We start from the raw sequence: 17685 nt of genomic DNA, 5'->3' as shown, positions 1-17685 counted from the left end.
GTTTAGCAAAGTTGTCAAAATTGCAGCATTCAAAATGTTAATGGGCTTTATGGTACACATTTCCTGCTGATGAGAACTAGGACTTTGAGTAATTCAGCTAAAATACCATTGCTAGCAACTTAGTAGTGCTGCTGTTTGTAAAAGCTATAGTCAAGTTAGTGATCTATAATGGTACATTTTAAGGGCTATGAAAATGAAGGAGTCTATAATTAGTTTTCAAACTAATATATTGAAATGTATTGAATTTCAAATAACAGTACCTGTGGTGACCTATATTGCTTGCCTTTTTGAAGTTACAAAAAAGCTCCTCATTATTTAGGAACTTGTGTTTGAAAACAAGTCAAAAGCAAAATGTTAAGTGTCCTGTACTGTGTTTTTTGCAGGCAAGAAAGTACCTCTGTTTCTGAAATTGACATAGATAATTCTTTAAAATTAACTTCGGTGAGTAAGAACATTTTAGAAGGTTTATGTAACTGCATGTGAAATATTTGTTCTGTGATAGTCATATATATATAAAAAAAACTCAAAAGTCTTTTTGCAAAATAAGCTATTCTCTTGGTTTATAGATCTTTTTAAAGTACTAATTATTTTAAATAGCTCCAAATTAAAGAAAATAAGCTCTAACGTAAAGGGAGTGAACAAATGGTTGTTTTCTTTAAGAAAAATTCCGAATAGTAGTGATGAATGATTTGAACTTGGGACTCTGAAGAGCACTACCTTTGATGAGCTAATCATAGAGGTTGATGGGATGCAATGGACCATTGGAAAAACCACATAGATCTCATGCCATTGCTATATGCAATTGAAAGAGGCATAAAGAACTCAACATTGTAAGATTTCAAATAATTCATTTTTTTAACATAAAAGTTAGTAAAATAAGGAGGATTAAAATCCAACAATTCGTGCCAGACCAACTGAGTGCTGCTTGTGCCTCCTATGTTTCTCTAATCAGTACTTTACCTGAACTGAAACTCATATTTTCATCCCCTTTTTAAAGCCATTTCTGTTTTTTGATTTATACGTTTTATTTTCTCCCCAGTACAGTTTCTTGCTGCCAATTAGGTGCTAATTGTTCTCATCTGACCGTTTTTCTGCTAGCACCATGATGATGATTTCTCTCATCATCTGATTTGAGACCATTAGTGAGTTATTGTTTAATAAGATAATTGTAGGATTAGAGTGATAGCATGAAGTTGGTAGTGAGAAACCTATGAGGTGGTCAGTAAATCACATTGCAAGAAATTGTAGGACATAAAATATAATAGGGCTGCTATCAGGTATCACATGACAAGGCTAATACTGATTGTATCAAGCTGCAGAATAAAATCATGACTGGTTAAACAAAATTGGAATATGTGATCAACGCGGGGAATAGCAAGAAACTGGAATTTTTCTCATTGATATGGAAACAAGATCAGGTAAAGCTGTGAACTCTACTCTTCGAATGAATTGCTCGGAAAGTTTTTGAACTTATAGAAATACATAGAAGTTACAAATAGAAACAGGCTATTCGATCCACCCAGTCCGTGTTTGCATTTACCCTCCATGTGAGCAAATAGTTCTAATCACATTTACCCACCCAGTTCCTATATTCCTTCACCCACCTATTCAGTCTGGAACATAGGAACAGGAGAAGGCCATTCAGCTCCTCGAGCCTGTTCCGTCATTCAGTTAGCTCATGGCTGATCTGTATCTTAACTTCACCTTCCCGCCTTGGCTCCATAACCCCTAATACCCTTGCCTAGCAAAAATCTATCAATCTCAGTTTTGAAATTTTCAATTGACCTAGCCTCAACAGCTTTTTGGGGGAAAGAGTTCCAGATTTCCACTACTCTTTGTCTGAAGAAGTGCTTCTGGACATCACACCTGAACTGCCTCCCTCTAATTTTAAGGTTATGTCCGCTTGTTCTAGCCACCCCCATCAGAGAAAGTAGTTTCTCTCTCCACCCTATCAAATCCTTTAACCATCTTAAACATGTCAATGACCTAATAATCACCCCATAATCTTCTATACGCAAGGGAATACAAGCCCAGTCTATGCAACCTGTCCTCATAATTTAACCCTTTTAGCCCAAGTATCATTCTGGTGAATCTGCGCTGCATCCCCTCCACGGCCAATATATCCTTCCTGAGGTCTGGTGCCCAGAACTGAACCCAGCACTTCAGATGGGGTGTAATCAGAGCTTTATATAATTGTTAAATAACTATTACTCCTTTGTATTCCAAACCCCTTGAGATAAAGGCCAACATTCCATTAGCCTTTTTAATTATTATTTTCTACCTGTCCACTAGCTTTGTGTTTTCAGTACTTGGACCCCTAAATCTCTTTGCTCCTCCACAGTTCCTAGCTTCTCACCATTTAGAAAATACTCTGATCTTCCTTCCTTGGGTCCAAAGTGGCTGACCTCACACTTTCCCACATTGAACTCCGTCTGCCACAGTTTTGCCCACTCACTTCATCTATCAATGTGCCATTGCAACGTTCTGCTCCCATCTACACTATTTACTGTGCCAGCTAACTTGGTGTCATCAGCAAACTTGGATATGCAGCACTCTATTCCTTCATCTAAGTCATTTATAAATATAGTGAAAACTGAGGCTCCAAGACAGATCCCTGGGGGACACCATTAGTTACATCCTGCCAATTTGAGTACGTACCCGTTATCCCGACTCTGTCTCCTACCTCCTAACCAATTCCCTACCCTTGATCTTGAATGTTGACATAACTTCTGCCTCAACCACTGACCCAGTAAGTGAATTCCACAGCTTCACAACTCCCTCTGAAGAGGTTTCTCCTGCCCTCTTCTAAATCTCTTGCATTTAATCTTGTATCTATGGCTCCTTGTTTTTGACCCCTCAGATGTTGAAAATAGGACAGCATAGATAGAAGCAGACTATCATTTCATAATTTTTAACACTTCTATTGTATTGCCCCGCAAATTGTGTTGCTCTAATGAAAAAAAGACCCATTTTTAAAAATCTTTCTTCATATTTGTATTTCCTCATGCCAAGCATCCTAGTATATCTGCATTGTGCCCCCTCCAAAGCCTCAATATCCTTCCTCTAGTGTGGAGCCCATTATTGCACACAGTACACTAACTGAGGTCTTATGAAGGTTTTATATAATGAGCCTATCACTTTTTGGCTTTTATACTCTGTACCTCTTGAGATAAAATCTAGAATTCTGTTAGTTTTTCTTATGGCCTCATCAACCTGAAGTTTAACGTTCTGTGAACCTGTATCCCTGAACTTCTGCTCGTCCACAGCACCTAGCCTACTTCCATTCAAGAGTATAATTACTGTTGTTATGTTTTTTTTACCAAAATGCATCACCTCACACTTACTGACATTGAGTAAGTGTGAGGTGATGCACTCTCCTCCAGCCCCCCCCACCCCCTGCCATCTAGCCTCTCTATCTTCTCCAGTAATCTCAAATGTAGAACTTAATTGGGGTTGTATTCTCTGGAGTTTCGAAGGTTAAGGGGTGATCTGATCGAAGTTTATAAGATATTAAGGGGAACGGATAGGGTGGTTAGAGAGAAACTATTTCTGCTGGTTGGGGTTTCTAGGAGTAGGGGGCACAGTCTAAAAATTAGAGCCAGACCTTTCAGGAGCGAGATTAGAAAACATTTCTACACACAAAGGGTGGTAGAAGTTTGGAACTCTCTTCCGCAAACGGCAATTGATACTAGCTCAATTGCTAAATTTAAATCTGAGATAGATAGCTTTTTGGCAATCAAAGGTATTAAGGGATATGGGCCAAAGGCGGGTATATGGAGTTAGATCACAGATAAGCCATGATCATATCAAATGGCGGAGCAGGCTCGAGGGGCTGAATGGCCTACTCCTGTTCCTATGTTCCTAACGTACTCAGTAAAATATGTAATAGGAGACATGGGAAACTGGGAGTGCACAGTTGGTTCAGGTGTTAATCGCTTCTGAATTAAGTAGGAATTGAGTATTTTAAAAACAGGAAGTGAGTTTTCATGATTGCTTTATCATTTTGTGACCAAAAGCAATACATTTTCATTTAGTATGTTTTAGAAATTTTCATTTTGGCCTTGAAATTACTTTGTGGAATACTATATTTGAGTGCTTAACATGTTCTATGAAATGCCGCTTTCTCTTTTAACTGTGGTGCTTCTGAGTAAGAGAACGGAGCACATAATCCAGGCTGACACTCTAGTGCAGTCCTGGGGGAGTGCTGCTGTCTTTCTGATGAGACATTAAACTATTAATGGTTTCTTCTATTAAAAAGTTTCAATTAAAATATTTGTGAATTTGTCATACATCATACAGTGTAGAACTACACTGTAGAAAATGTTAGTTTTACATTATCCATTTCATGCTTGCAGCCATTCAAATTGACTGCTGATTTTACCATAGAAAAGGTTATGACACAAACTGGTTCATGTATAGATTAGTATTGTTTGTGTAATTATGAACGTATTTTCAAAATACCCCTTGTAGGAACTTTACATGTCATGATACACCTAACCTCACATGACACTCACAAATAAATAAAGAAGTATACGTTGTTACAGAAGAGGGAAGGGTGTTTTGTTTACTGAGTGCATGTGGCAGGTGAGGAGTTGCATGTCGTCTACATATACAAACAAAGAGGAATATAGACTGTACATAGACAGGGAATGGATGCTTCTTTGTAAATAGAGCAGCAGTTATTTTTAAATATATAGTGGAGATATAAGAACTTAAGAAATAGGAGCAAGATTTGGCTGTACGGCCCTTAGAGCCTGCCCCAGCATTCAATAAAATCATGGCTGATCTTCGACCTCAACTCCACTTTCCTGCCCGATCCCCAAATCGCTTGATTCCCCTAGAATCCAAAAATCTATCGATCTCAGCCTTGAATATACTCAACAACTGAGCTTCCACAGCCCTCTGGGGTGGAGAATTCCAAAGATTCTCAACCCTCTGAGTGAAGAAATTTCTCCTCATCTCAGTCCTAAATGGTAGATCCCTTTATCCTGAGACTTTGCCCCCTAGTTCGAGACTCTCCAGCTAGGGGAAACAATCTCTCAGCATCTACCCCGACAAGCCCTCTCAGAATCTTATATGTTTCAATGAGATCACCTCTCATCTGAAATTCGGAGTGTATAGGCCCATTCTACAATCTCTCCACATAGGACAACCCGCTCGTCCCAGAAATCAATGTAGTGAATCTTCGTTGCACCGTCTCCGAGGCAAGTATATCATTCCTTAGATAAGGAAACCAAAACTGTACACAGTACTCCAGGTGTGGTCTCACCAAAGCCCTGTACAATTACAATTGTACATGCAAGACTTCCTTACTCTTGTACTCCAATCCCTTTGCAATAAAGGCCTACATACCATTTGCCTTCCTAATTGCTTGCTGTACCTGCGTGTTAACTTTGTGTTTCGTGTACAAGGACACCTAAATCCCTCTGAACACTAACATTTGATAGTTTCTCACCATTTAAAAAATACTCAGTTTGTCTATTCTTCCTACCAAAGTGAATAACCTCACATTTCCCACATTATACTCCATCTGCCACCTTCTTGCCCACTCACTTAACCTGCCTGTATCCCTTTGCAGACTCTTCGTGTCCTCCTCACAGCTTACTTTTCCACCTATCTTTGTATCGTCAGCAAACTTGGATACATTACACTCGGTCCCTTCATCTAAGATATTAATGTAGATTGTAAATATGAGGCCCCAGCACTGATCCTTGGCACCCCACTAGTAACAGCCTGCCAACCTGAAAATGATCCATTTATCCCTACTCTCTATTTTCTGTCCATTAACCAATGCTGTATCCATGATAATATATTACCCCCAACCTCATGAGCCCCTGTGTAACAACTTTTGTGTGGCTCCTTATCGAATGCCTTTTGAAAATCCAAACATACTACATCCATTGGTTCCCCTTTATTTACCCTGCTAGTTACATCCTTTAAAAAAAACTCTTAATAAATTTGTCAAACATGATTTCCCTTTCATAAAACCACTGCCTAATCATATTATGATTTTCTAATTGCCGTTACCACGTTCTTAATAGATGCCAGCATTTTCCCGACGACTGATATCAGGCTAATTGGCCTGTAGTTCCCTGTTTTCTTTCTCCCTCCTTGAATAGTGATGTTACATTTGCTACCTTCCAAACCATTGGGACCGTTCCAAAATTCCCTAGATTCTAGAAGATCACAGCCAATGTATCCACTGTCTCTGCAGCCACCCCTTTTAGAACCCTAGGATATAGGCCATCAGGTCCAGGGGATTTGTGGGCTTTTTAGTCCCTCTAATTTCTCCAGTATTTTATTGTTACTGATATTAATTACTTTAAATTCCTCACTCTCATTAGACTCTTGGTTCCCCACTATTTCCGGTATGTTTTTTGTGTCTTCTACTGTGAAGATGGATACAAAATATTTGTTTAAGATCTCTGACATTTCCTTATTGCCCATTATAATTTCTCCTGTCTCAGCCTCTAAGGGACCACGTTTACTTTCGCTACTTTCTTCCTTTTTACATACTTGTAGAAGCTCCTACAATCTACTTATATATTTCTTGCTATCTTACTCTCATTCCATTTTTGCTGCCTTTATCAATTTTTTAGTCATCCTTTGCTAGTTTCTAAAACTCTCCCGACTCTCAGGCTTACTACTCTTCTTGGCAACATTATAAACCTCTTCTATTAATCTAATACATATGGGGCTGCAGGGTTGGGAGCCCATATTTGGTGGGCTTGTGCTGTACACAGACTGTCAGGTGGTCTGTCCGTGTATTTATTGTGGTGGAGCTGGGTTATTTTAATAGGTGTTTCTCGTAACCCTGCTTTGATTTGCTCAAATAAAATAAATAAAAGTATTCTGTAAGAAAATGTATAGCTAGTAGGTTACTGTTACATTTCTAAAGGTAAATAGGCATCTCCAAGGTTAGATATCACTTATCTGGGACACTGCCATTATCTGTCAATAGCCTTCATTTCTTTGTGAAATGGCTGATGTTAATATCATATAGCTAATTTCTGTACACAAAAATGTACAAAGGAACCACATTGCAATATGTATATCATTGCATACATCTAGCTTCAAATAACTGCTGTTGAACTGAAGCTACCAACATGAGCCCAGGCAACTGTTGCTGAGAAAGCAGAAAGTCCATGTCCAGGAGAGAAGAATGCAGGGAAGTGAGATAGTTATGGTGAGAGCCTGAGGTCCACACAACATGCAGTGTGGAATCTGTCAGTCTTCACTTGCCTTATATTAGGAATGACCCATTCTTCTTCCTTTTTATCCCCCCCCCAAAGATATCACAAACAATATGCAAGTATAACCTAAAGATTGTAATGAACAGCATTGTCTGAGACTACACTCTTTACTGCTACTTACGTTATCTTGTGCCTCCTGTAATATTCTTCATATCTCCAACTTCGGTCATCTTGCTCTTATTTGCTGTTTTAAGTTCAACCTCTTTCTGACCCTCTTTCTGTCTCACTTTATATTCTGACTTCTGACCCAGAGGAGGTATGTGTTCTTATTTGTTCTCGCACATTGCTTCTCAGTGGAGTCCCTTGAATCGCCTAACTTTAAATACCTAAAAATATCTTGCCTACCTCATTAAATTTATTTTCTGTATCCACAGTTCTTCTAATCTACAACTGTATGGAACTTTTAAAGTTGTTGTCACACAATGATATATTGTCTTCTCCACTGCTAAAGCCACCATTAAGAATTTACATTTATATGGTGCCTTCTTGCATCTTCAAAAGGCCCTAAAGCTCTTGACGTCCAATGAATTACTTTTAGAAATTCAGTCACTATTAATGTAGGCAAAATGAAGCAGCCAGTTTTGCACAGAACATGGTCCCACAAGCAGCAAATAAGGTGAATGACCAGTTTATTTATTTTTGGTGGTGTTTGAGGGAGGAATATTAGTTTGGACATCAGGAGAATTCCCCTTTCAAATAGTGGCATAGGATCTTTTACATCCACTTGAATAGGCAGATTAGAGTCAGTTCAATGTCTCATCTGAAAGATGGCATCTCTGTCAATGCAGCACTCACTCAGTATTGCACATAGCCTAGACTATTGACTTAAGTCCTGGAATGGGTCTTGAACCCACAACTTCTTACATGGGTGAGTGTGCTACCACTTGGACATACTGATGCGATTCTTGGCAACTTCACGATTCACCATCAGCAGTAGTTCTACTCATCTTTTACTGATGTGGCCAGCCTTTAATGCTGAGTCCTTTTCTATCTTGAAAAATAAATTGCTTTTTTTTTTATTCGTTCATGGGATGTGGGCGTCGCTGGCGAGGCCAGCATTTATTGCCCATCCCTAATTGCTCTTGAGGAGGTGGTGGTGAGCCGCCGCCTTGAACCGCTGCAGTCTGTGTGGTGAAGGTTCTCCCACAGTGCTGTTAGGAAGGGAGTTCCAGGATTTTGACTCAGCAATGATGAAGGAACGGCGATATATTTCCAAGTTGGGATGGTGTGTGACTTGGAGGGGAACGTGCAGGTGGTGTTGTTCCCATGTACCTGCTGCTCTTGTCCTTCTAGGTGGTAGAAGTCACGGGTTTGGGAGGTGCTATCAAAGAAGCCTTGGCAAGTTGCTGCAGTGCAACCTGTGGATGGTACACACTGCAGCCACTGTGCGCGGGTGGTGGATGGGGTGCCAATCAAGCGGGCTGCTTAGTCCTGGATGGTGTCGAGCTTCTTGAGTGTTCCAAGTGGAGAGCATTCCATCACACTCCTGTCTTGTGCCTTGTAGATGGTGGAAAGGCTTTGGGGAGTCAGGAGGTGAGTCACTCGCCGCAGAATACCCAGCCTCTGACCTGCTGTTGTAGCCACAGTATTTATATGGCTGGTCCAGTTCAGTTTCTGGTCAATGGTGACCCCCAGGATGTTGATGGTGGGGGATTTGGTGATGGTAATGCCATTGAATGTCAAGGGGAGGTGATTAGACTCTCTTGTTGGAGATGGTCTTTGCCTGGCACTTGTTTAGTGTGAATGTTACTTGCCACTTACGAGCCCAAGCCTGGATGTTGTCCAGGTCTTGCTGCATGTGGGCTCGGACTGCTTCATTATTTGAGGGGTTGCAAATGGAACTGAACACTGTGCAATCATCAGCGAACATCCCCATTTCTGACCTTATGATGGAGGGAAGGTCATTGATGAAGCAGGTGAAGATGGTTGGGCCTAGGACACTGCCCTGAGGAACTCCTGCAGCAATGCCCTGGGGCTGAGATGATTGGACTCCAACATCCACTACCATCTTCCTTTGTGCTAGGTATGACTCCAGCCACTGGAGAGTTTTCCCCCTGATTCCCATTGACTTCAATTTTACTAGGGCTCCTTGGTGCCACACTCGGTCAAATGTTGCCTTGATGTCAAGGGCAGTCACTCTCACCTCACCTCTGGAATTCAGCTCTTTTGTCCATGTTTGGTCCAAGGCTGTAATGAGGTCTGGAACAGAGTGGTCCTGGCAGAACCCAAACTGAGCATTGGTGAGTAAGTGCTGCTTGATAGCATTGTCGATGACACCCTCCATGACTTTGCTGATGATTGAGAGTAGACTGATGGGGCGCTAATTGGCCGGATTCGATTTATCCTGCTTTTTGTGGACAGGACATACCTGGGCAATTTTCCACATTGTTGGGTAGATGCCAGTGTTGTAGCTGTACTGGAACAGCTTGGCTGGAGGCGCAGCTGGTTCTGGAGCACAAGTCTTCAGCAGTACAGCTGGGATGTTGTCGGGGCCCTTGGCCTTTGCTGTATCCAGTGCACTCAGCCGTTTCTTGATATCACGTGGAGTGAATCGAATTGGCTGAAGACTGGCTTCTGTGATGGTGAGGATATCGGGAGGAGGCCGAGATGGATCATCTACTCGGCACTTCTGGCTGAAGATGGTTGCAAACGCTTCAGCCTTGTCTTTTGCACTCACGTAATGGACTCCGCCATCATTGAGGATGGGGATGTTTACAGAGCCTTCTCCTTCCGTTAGTTGTTTAATTGTCCACCACCATTCACGACTGGATGTGGCAGGACTGCAGAGCTTGGATCTGATCTGTTGGTTGTGGAATTGCTTAGCTCTGTCTTATAGCATGTTGCTTCCGCTGTTTAGCATGCATGTAGTCCTGAGTTGTAGCTTCACCAGATTGGCACCTCATTTTTAGGTATGCCTGGTGCTGCTCCTGGCATGCTCTTCTACACTCCTTATTGAACTAGGGTTGATCCCCTGGCTTGTTGGTAATGATAGAATGAGGAACATGCCGGGCCATGAGGTTACAGATTATGCTGGAATACAATTCTGCTGCTGCTGATGGCACACAGCGCCTCATGGATGCCCAGTTTTGAGCTGCTAGATCTGTTCTGAATCTATCCCATTTAGCACGGTGGTAGTGCCACACAACCCGATGGATGGTGTCCTCAGTGCGAAGACGGGACTTTGTCTCCATGAGGACTGTGCGGTGGTCACTCCAAATTAACTGCTTGAGTTCAATCAGCCTATGAATCTCTGATTGAGCTAACAAGCTGAATGACTGGGCCAGTGCATTGACCATCAGGGATAATCTTGAAGATGGTGTTGCTGTTTTTCCCTAGTCTGACTGCTGTTTTTATTCTCCTGGTTCTTAATGCTTGTGACAGTGAAATAACTGATATTCTAGCTGGCATGGGTGGTTGCAACCCTCACTCTCTCCCTTCTATCAGATATGTGATTGCCTGCCAGACTTGGGCAATTTTTTATAAAAGAAGAACAGCCCATCATACCTACGATTTTGATCAGATTAAAACTTCCACAGCCAACTTTATTTTTGGTTGTGATTTAGGTGAATCCACGGACTGCAGCGGTTCAAGAAGGCGGCTCACCACCACCTTCTCCAGGGCAATTAGGGATGGGCAATAAATGCTGGCCTTGCCAGCGACGCCCACATCCCATGAACGAATAATAAAAAAAATTCCACTGTTTGAGCTGCTGAATAAAGTGATCCTTGATGCTTCTCCTAGCAGCTGTTCTTTCTGGTACTTTGCCAAAGCTATCTTTTGTAAAACTTTTGTGAATCCTCCTTTTGACCACTCTTGCATTTGAATAATTAATTTGCTAGTTCTGTTAGAGAAAGCTGGCCTTTTTGACTCAGTAGTCTTCTCAAACTCGTCAAAATCTTGGCAAAGAACCATTCCTCTTCATTGTCTTCTGTGCTACCATTAAGATGAATGTCAAATCAACACTCATTGTTTATTATTTTAAGTCTCTTTCCCATCTTTTCAGTTTAATTAATTTAGTCCTAAATAATATGAAAATCAATGCTTTTTTTTCATAAAACAGGACATCTGTTTTAGCTGTTCAGAAACTTGAAGTTGAGGTCAGACCTATAGGTGGTGGGCTCAGCAAAGGATATACTGTGTGAGTTCTTAACTCTATTGCAGTGAAAGTAGAGGCAAATAATTTATTTTTGTTAATGCATTTATTTCCTTTGGAAACTGATCTCTTCACAACAGCAACCAGTTAATGGCAATGGTCAGGTATGTGATTTCAGACTACAGATAAGAGAAATGAAGTATTGGTGCCAATTATATCACTAGACATTCTGAATATGGTATACATTTCCAACTATTAGTGGTTGAAAAGAGTTGAAAGCCATATGTTTAGTCAGAACTGAGAATCTTGTTTAAAGGGTGTGAGAAAGGAGAAACAGATGAAGCAAAACAAAATGCCTTAAAAAGACAGATGTTACTTGTGATTTCCCTTTTTTTTGAAAAAAACTAATGTTGACAATGATGTTCTTTCAATGAATGAAGAGTCCTGCACCTGAAGGTGAGTAAATGATGAAATTAAGTAAGGAAACAAAGCAATCTAAATATATTAATTTAACATTGAAGCCTTTCAGCTGTTTGTTTAGGCCAATTGATCAGCTTGCAAAGTAAATATAAATTTGGTTGGAAAATCAGTTTTGTCATAGTAACAATTTTAACAATCTTCAAATTAAGTAAAAGCTTCAATCAGTACTCAAAACTAGATATTGGAGGTACATTTGATGTTTTACGTACAAATCTGTTACGGTCCTGGAGTCTTCCTCTTAATATGTTTTTCCTAGGAAAATTCTTTCACTTGGGCTGGCAAACATATGGATCTAATAGATTGGTAACAGATTGATGACAAAATGAATCTTTCTATCTTTTAGAATTCGTCTATTGGAATTTATGATTTAAATGCTAATAAAGAGTCTGATGTGCCAAAAAGTCAAGAAGTTTCTAGTCAGGATGTCAGAGTACGACCAGAAATTGCTCACCTTGATCTGAAGAGGGTGACTGAGACAGGTGACTGGGAAGGTAATTGCAGCATTCGGAAAATTTAAGAATAATTAACATTAAGTGCACAATGCATTAAAGTAATCTTTTTTTTCAAAAAGCTGGCAGGTGCTTGATTATGCAGATCATCTTGTTCTTTGAGATTTTCTTTGAGGTCTAATATGCCATATGACCTAACTTTCCTGTGTTGTGCGGTATACGAACTGAAACTAACTGAAATGAGATGGAAGCCAACTGATCTACTTGTGTTTCATAATAGAGGTTCAGCTACAATCTTTAGACATAACAAGTGCCAGTGATGAAGATCCTTGCACAAAAATTATTGCTTCCAAATTTTAAAAATTGTAACTAATTTTTGGTCGTCTGGTCCCAAAATATGAAATTTGATCTGTAAGTGGGGTTTAAATTTTGCTATATATATATATATAATGGATTACTGAAGAGTAATAAATATTAAAATAATTATTGACACCAATATCCTGATGAATTCATGAGGATTTGCAGAATTCAAGAATGTATTGTGATGCAGAAAATGAAAATTATAGACATAATTATATGCTGAAATTACTTCTATAAATGAAGGGAGAGTAGTTTAGAAGTTATAGCCCTCACAGTATAGTCAGTATTAACTTTATTGTGCTTATGAGGTATGTTACAGCTCCCGAATTGAACACACTGCATTTCAGGCATTTGGTGTCCATATGAAGCATTCTCAGTTCAGACGCAGTGATAGATCCAGAGTTAAGTGCCCCAAATTTGGCACTACTCCAACCTTGAAAAATCTCCTAATGTGATAATTTTTCCTCCATTTCCCACAAAAGTCTCTCTGAGCTACTTCAGTACTGGGGAGTGCAATTTCTTGCTATGGTCCATACAATGAGAAACTGGATTAAGATTGCCTAATCTAATTTCACATAGCATACTTTCAGCCAGCAGTCGGAGGAGACTTTCATCCAATCAATATGGGCTGGATTATGCCAGAGGTGAAAGGCCAAAATTTAACTTTATTGTGGGTCGGTAACCAGAGGACACAGAGTTAAGGTGATTGGCAAAAAAGCCAAAGGCGACATGAGGAAACATTTTTTACGCCGCCAGTTGTAATGATCTGGAATGCACTGCCTGAAAGGGTGGTGGAAGCAGATTCAATAGTAACTTTCAAAAGGGAATTAGATAAATATTTGAAGGGAAAAATTTACAGGGCTCTGGAAAAAGTGCAGAGGAATGGGCTCCTGTGCTGTTCCTACTATGATACTAACTTACTAATGAGATGAACGTCTACTGGCTGTAATGGGCTGTATGAAATAAACTTGGGTAATTTCAAACCAGTTCCTAGTGAACATGGGGCCCATTGCACAAAACTGTTGCATGTCTGGCACCAATTGCCACTAAATTGGCAATTTCATTCAGGGCATAAGGATGGTTGATGTTGAAATGTGGTACTGAGTCAGCTAGGGGTGCTCTTCTGCTGTCGGAATTAAGGCACACGAAGGCAGAATAGAGAAGCTGTGCTTGCATCTAACCCATGCTGTACCTGACTTGTGTGTGCTCAATGTTGACACTGCAATAGGAAAATATTCCTGTTTCCAAATGTTAAAATTTCTTATTGTTTTGAGCACAAAAACTAACTACTTAAAAGCATTGAAATGATTTTCTAAGGTTTGCTAAACAAGGTTAGTCATGATTTACAAATCTAAAGTTAGTTTCAGTCTTTCTCATAGGTTTTTTTTATATAAGAGAAACTCTTCATATTGTGTTCTATTTAACATTCCTGTGGTCTTAAAAATATAAAATTTTGTTTTAAGTATTATAAGCCAGAGGAGAGGGAAATGGGTCTCAGCGCTTTCAAGTAACACAAATAATCATTTTTGCACAAATGACACAACTCAGGTTAAGTGATAAAATCACAAAACTCTTTCAATTCGAAATGCTGCTCGTTTTTCTTGAGTCAACGAGCTTTATGAATTTGTAGTTTATGGCAAAAAAATGTTTCATATTTGTCATCTGATGAAAAGAAAAAGTGCTTATACCATTTAATTCCATTGAGCATGCTATAAGTGTGCTATTACTGCTGAATCATTAGAATAGCAGTTGTCTATATTCTGGGTTGCTGAGGTATTAGCTGCTTGTTCTGGTAGTTCAGATGGACCTTAAACATCCCACGGTACTATTCGAAGAAGAGCAAGAAGTTCTTCAGATGTCCTAACGAACATTCCTCCCACAATCAATGTCACCAAAAATCCAATTAACCGTTCATTCATTTCACTGCTGTTTGTGTGACATTACCAGTACAAGATGGATGACATTTCCCCACATGAAAATCACTCACTCCAAAAAAGTAATTCATTGTGTGAATTGTTTTGAGATGTTTGGACAGAAGGCACTATGCAACTATGTTTTAGTTATGGAAAGTGCTGACTGGTGTAATAAATATGCAAATATGACTCTTAGTTCCATGCTTACAAGAATATTTTTGAGTATTTTTAAGATTCGAATCAGATTATAGAAGTAATCCTATATTTCTACCTTTTTATTTTACCTCTAAAATTGAAACGTTAAATGAACAAATCCAAAACTTGAGTCGCAGAGTTGAGTGGTTGACCAACTCAGAGGCGCAGCCAAGAGTGCTCAACAGAGTATGTACCTGAACTGATTAAGAGCAAAATATTGAATGTTGGAGGTGGAAATAGAAGTTGCATGTAATCCATGCATGGTATAAAACTTGCCAAGGGGGAAGTTGAAAGAGGACCAAAGTTATCAGTTGACTTGCTGCAGGCAACAATAAAGCAAACAGATATTGAAGTATAATGTGATGTCAGTTTCATTTAAAACCCTAGAAGTTATTCTGAAGATTTAGAGTTCTTTTATCAGGCTACGCTGGAGTACTATATACAGTTCTGGTCATTGTGACATAAGGTTCTAGAGGCAGTGCAGAGAAGCAGAATAAAGCTAATCCCTAGAAGTTTTGAGGACTGCCTAGATAAGCCATTGCTCTTCACCTCCGAAAAGAGATGCCCCAGTGAAGACCATGCTGAGATTTATTAGATACTTGATGGGAGAAAGAAAATAATCCTCCATCATTACTATCGGATGTGTCAAGGCAGTAGAACAATAGAACAAAGGTTTAGGGTTGTAAAAGGCAATTTTAGTACAGATACCAGCAAATATTTATTTACACAGAATGTTAGTCAACAGCTGGAGCTGGTGGCAGGGAAAGGGTAACTGAAGTCCGGACACTGGATTCATTTACGAAACAGCTAGATGCTGTAATGGGAAAATGGTGGTTGGATGAGATCAAATGGGCTGAAGGGTCAATCTTGGAAATTCATCATTGAAGCAGTATAAATTGAAAATAAATTAATTTTGAACCAGTAAGTTCACTTGTCAAAATTGTTTTTTGAAAATGTGATTAAAACTCAATTTACATATACAGCATTGAAGATAAGTCCTTGATTTTAGTTTACTGCTGTTATTCCTCCGCTTTCAAAAAATCTAGGCAACTTTTATGTTTTAATTTTTAGTTTTTATTTTCTTGTTGATATTTGTCTTATTGGGTCTCCACACTCAGCAGGGAGTTATTCCGCAGATGTAAGAAATGAGAAACACCAACAAATGGATCCATAGAAAATGATCCAGAGTAGGAAAGGAGGCTAATCGGTGTGACTTACTATGTAGCCACTCATCAACAAGTCCCCATAGCTTGTATGAGCTGAGCAGCTCCTTGCAGACTGTGGAAACCTGATATGACTGATCTACATGGAATTGGAAAAATTAAAGTTACAATCTCTTATCAGGTGGGAGGGTTTTTTAAAAAAGACTTGCATTTATATTTTAAAAATGCTCCTAACTTGAATTGTGCTATATTGTTGATAGAAAATGAAAAAGATTGCAGTATTGAACAAACTTTTTTTCTGCTGCAGTGATGTCAATATTGTGATGGTTAAAACTTTCTCTATCCAAGATGCACATTTCCTATGAGCTGAAGTAATTTTAAATTACCCCCCCCACTTAGTCACGCCTGTACGTTCTGATTAAGTTTTTTTTGACTTCACAACTGAGATTTGTTTCTGGCCCATTTGTTTTTAACCATTATGTCTCAATGTAGTTTGCTAATGTTTTAATGCCTTGCATTCATTCACACAAATAAGTGTTCCCAGCCCATCTGTGCTAGGTCAGACCAATCGATTTGAAGCACTTTGTGTTAAGTTCTCTGATGAAGTAACGGAGAGGGTTGATGATGGTAGTACGGTTGATGTTGTGTATATGGACTATCAAAAGGCGTTTGATAAAGTACCATATAAGCAAAGTTGAAATCCATAGGATTAAAGGGGCAGTGGCAGCATGGATATGAAATTGGCTGAGACAGAAAGCAGAGAGTAGTGGTGAACAGTTATTTTTTAGACTGGAGGGAAGTGTACAGCGGTGTCTCCCAGAGGTTGGTATTAGGACCCCTGCTCTTTTTGATATATATTAATGATCTGGACCAGGTATACAGGGCATAATTTCAAAATTTGCAGATGACAAGAAACTGAAATATAGTAAACCGTGAGGAGGAGAGTAACAGACTTCAGGAGGACATAGACAGAATGGTGAAATGGGCAGAAACGTGGCAGATGCAATTTAACACAGAGAAGTGTTAAGTGATGCATTTTGGTAGGAAGAATAAGGAGAGACAATATAATCTAAATGGTACAATTTTAAAGGGGGTGCAGGAATAGAGTGAACTGGGGGCATACATAAATGAATCTTTGTGGGTGGCAAGACAAGTTGAGAATGCTGTTTTAAAAAATCATACAGGATCCTTGGCTTCATAAACAAAGGCATAAAGTACAAAAGCAAGGAGTTATGCTAAACCTATATAAATCCTTGGTTAGGCCTCAGCTGTAATATTGTGTCCAATTCTGGGCATCACACTTGAGGATGGATGTTGAGGCCTTCGAGAGCATGCAGAGGAGATTTACTAGAATGGTACTAGGGATGCAGGACTTCAAGTTATGTAGAGAGACTAGAGAAGCTGGGGTTGTTCTCCTTAGAACAGAGAAGATTGAGGGGAGATTTGATAGAGGTGTTCAAAATCATGAAGGGTTTTGATAGAGTAAATAAAGAGAAACTGTTTCTAGTGGCAGAAGGGTCGGTAACCAAAGAACACAGATTTAAAGTAATTGGCAAAATAACCAGAGGCGAGGAGAAATATTTTTATGCATCGTGTTGTGGTGATCTGGAATGCAATGCCTGAAAGGGTGGTGGAGGCAGATTCAATAATAACTTTCTAAAGGGAATTGGTTAAATACTTGAAGGGAAAAATTTGCAGGGCTATGGGGAAAGAGCAGGGGAGTGCGACTAATTGAATAGCTCTTGCAAAGAGCCGGCACAGGCACGATGGGCCGAATGG

At 39.6% G+C, this 17685-nt stretch overlaps 1 protein-coding gene across 7 annotated transcripts in view; it reads left to right on the top strand.

The window, feature by feature from the left end:
- Positions 1-17685, top strand: part of fam13b (family with sequence similarity 13 member B) — a 149419-nt gene that overhangs the window by 71983 nt on the left and 59751 nt on the right. For all 7 annotated transcript variants that reach the window (XM_067996271.1, XM_067996270.1, XM_067996268.1 and 4 more), the window contains 2 exons: positions 384-441; positions 12170-12317. In XM_067996271.1, the coding sequence (XP_067852372.1) occupies positions 384-441; positions 12170-12317 (206 nt within the window). The remainder of the gene's footprint in view (positions 1-383; positions 442-12169; positions 12318-17685) is intronic.

The sequence above is a fragment of the Heptranchias perlo genome, chromosome 14 (genome assembly GCF_035084215.1).
Source record: "Heptranchias perlo isolate sHepPer1 chromosome 14, sHepPer1.hap1, whole genome shotgun sequence".
Classification (NCBI taxonomy): domain Eukaryota; kingdom Metazoa; phylum Chordata; class Chondrichthyes; order Hexanchiformes; family Hexanchidae; genus Heptranchias; species Heptranchias perlo.
The sequence above is the reverse complement of the archived record's forward strand: the minus strand, read 5'-3'. Positions and strand labels throughout refer to the sequence as shown.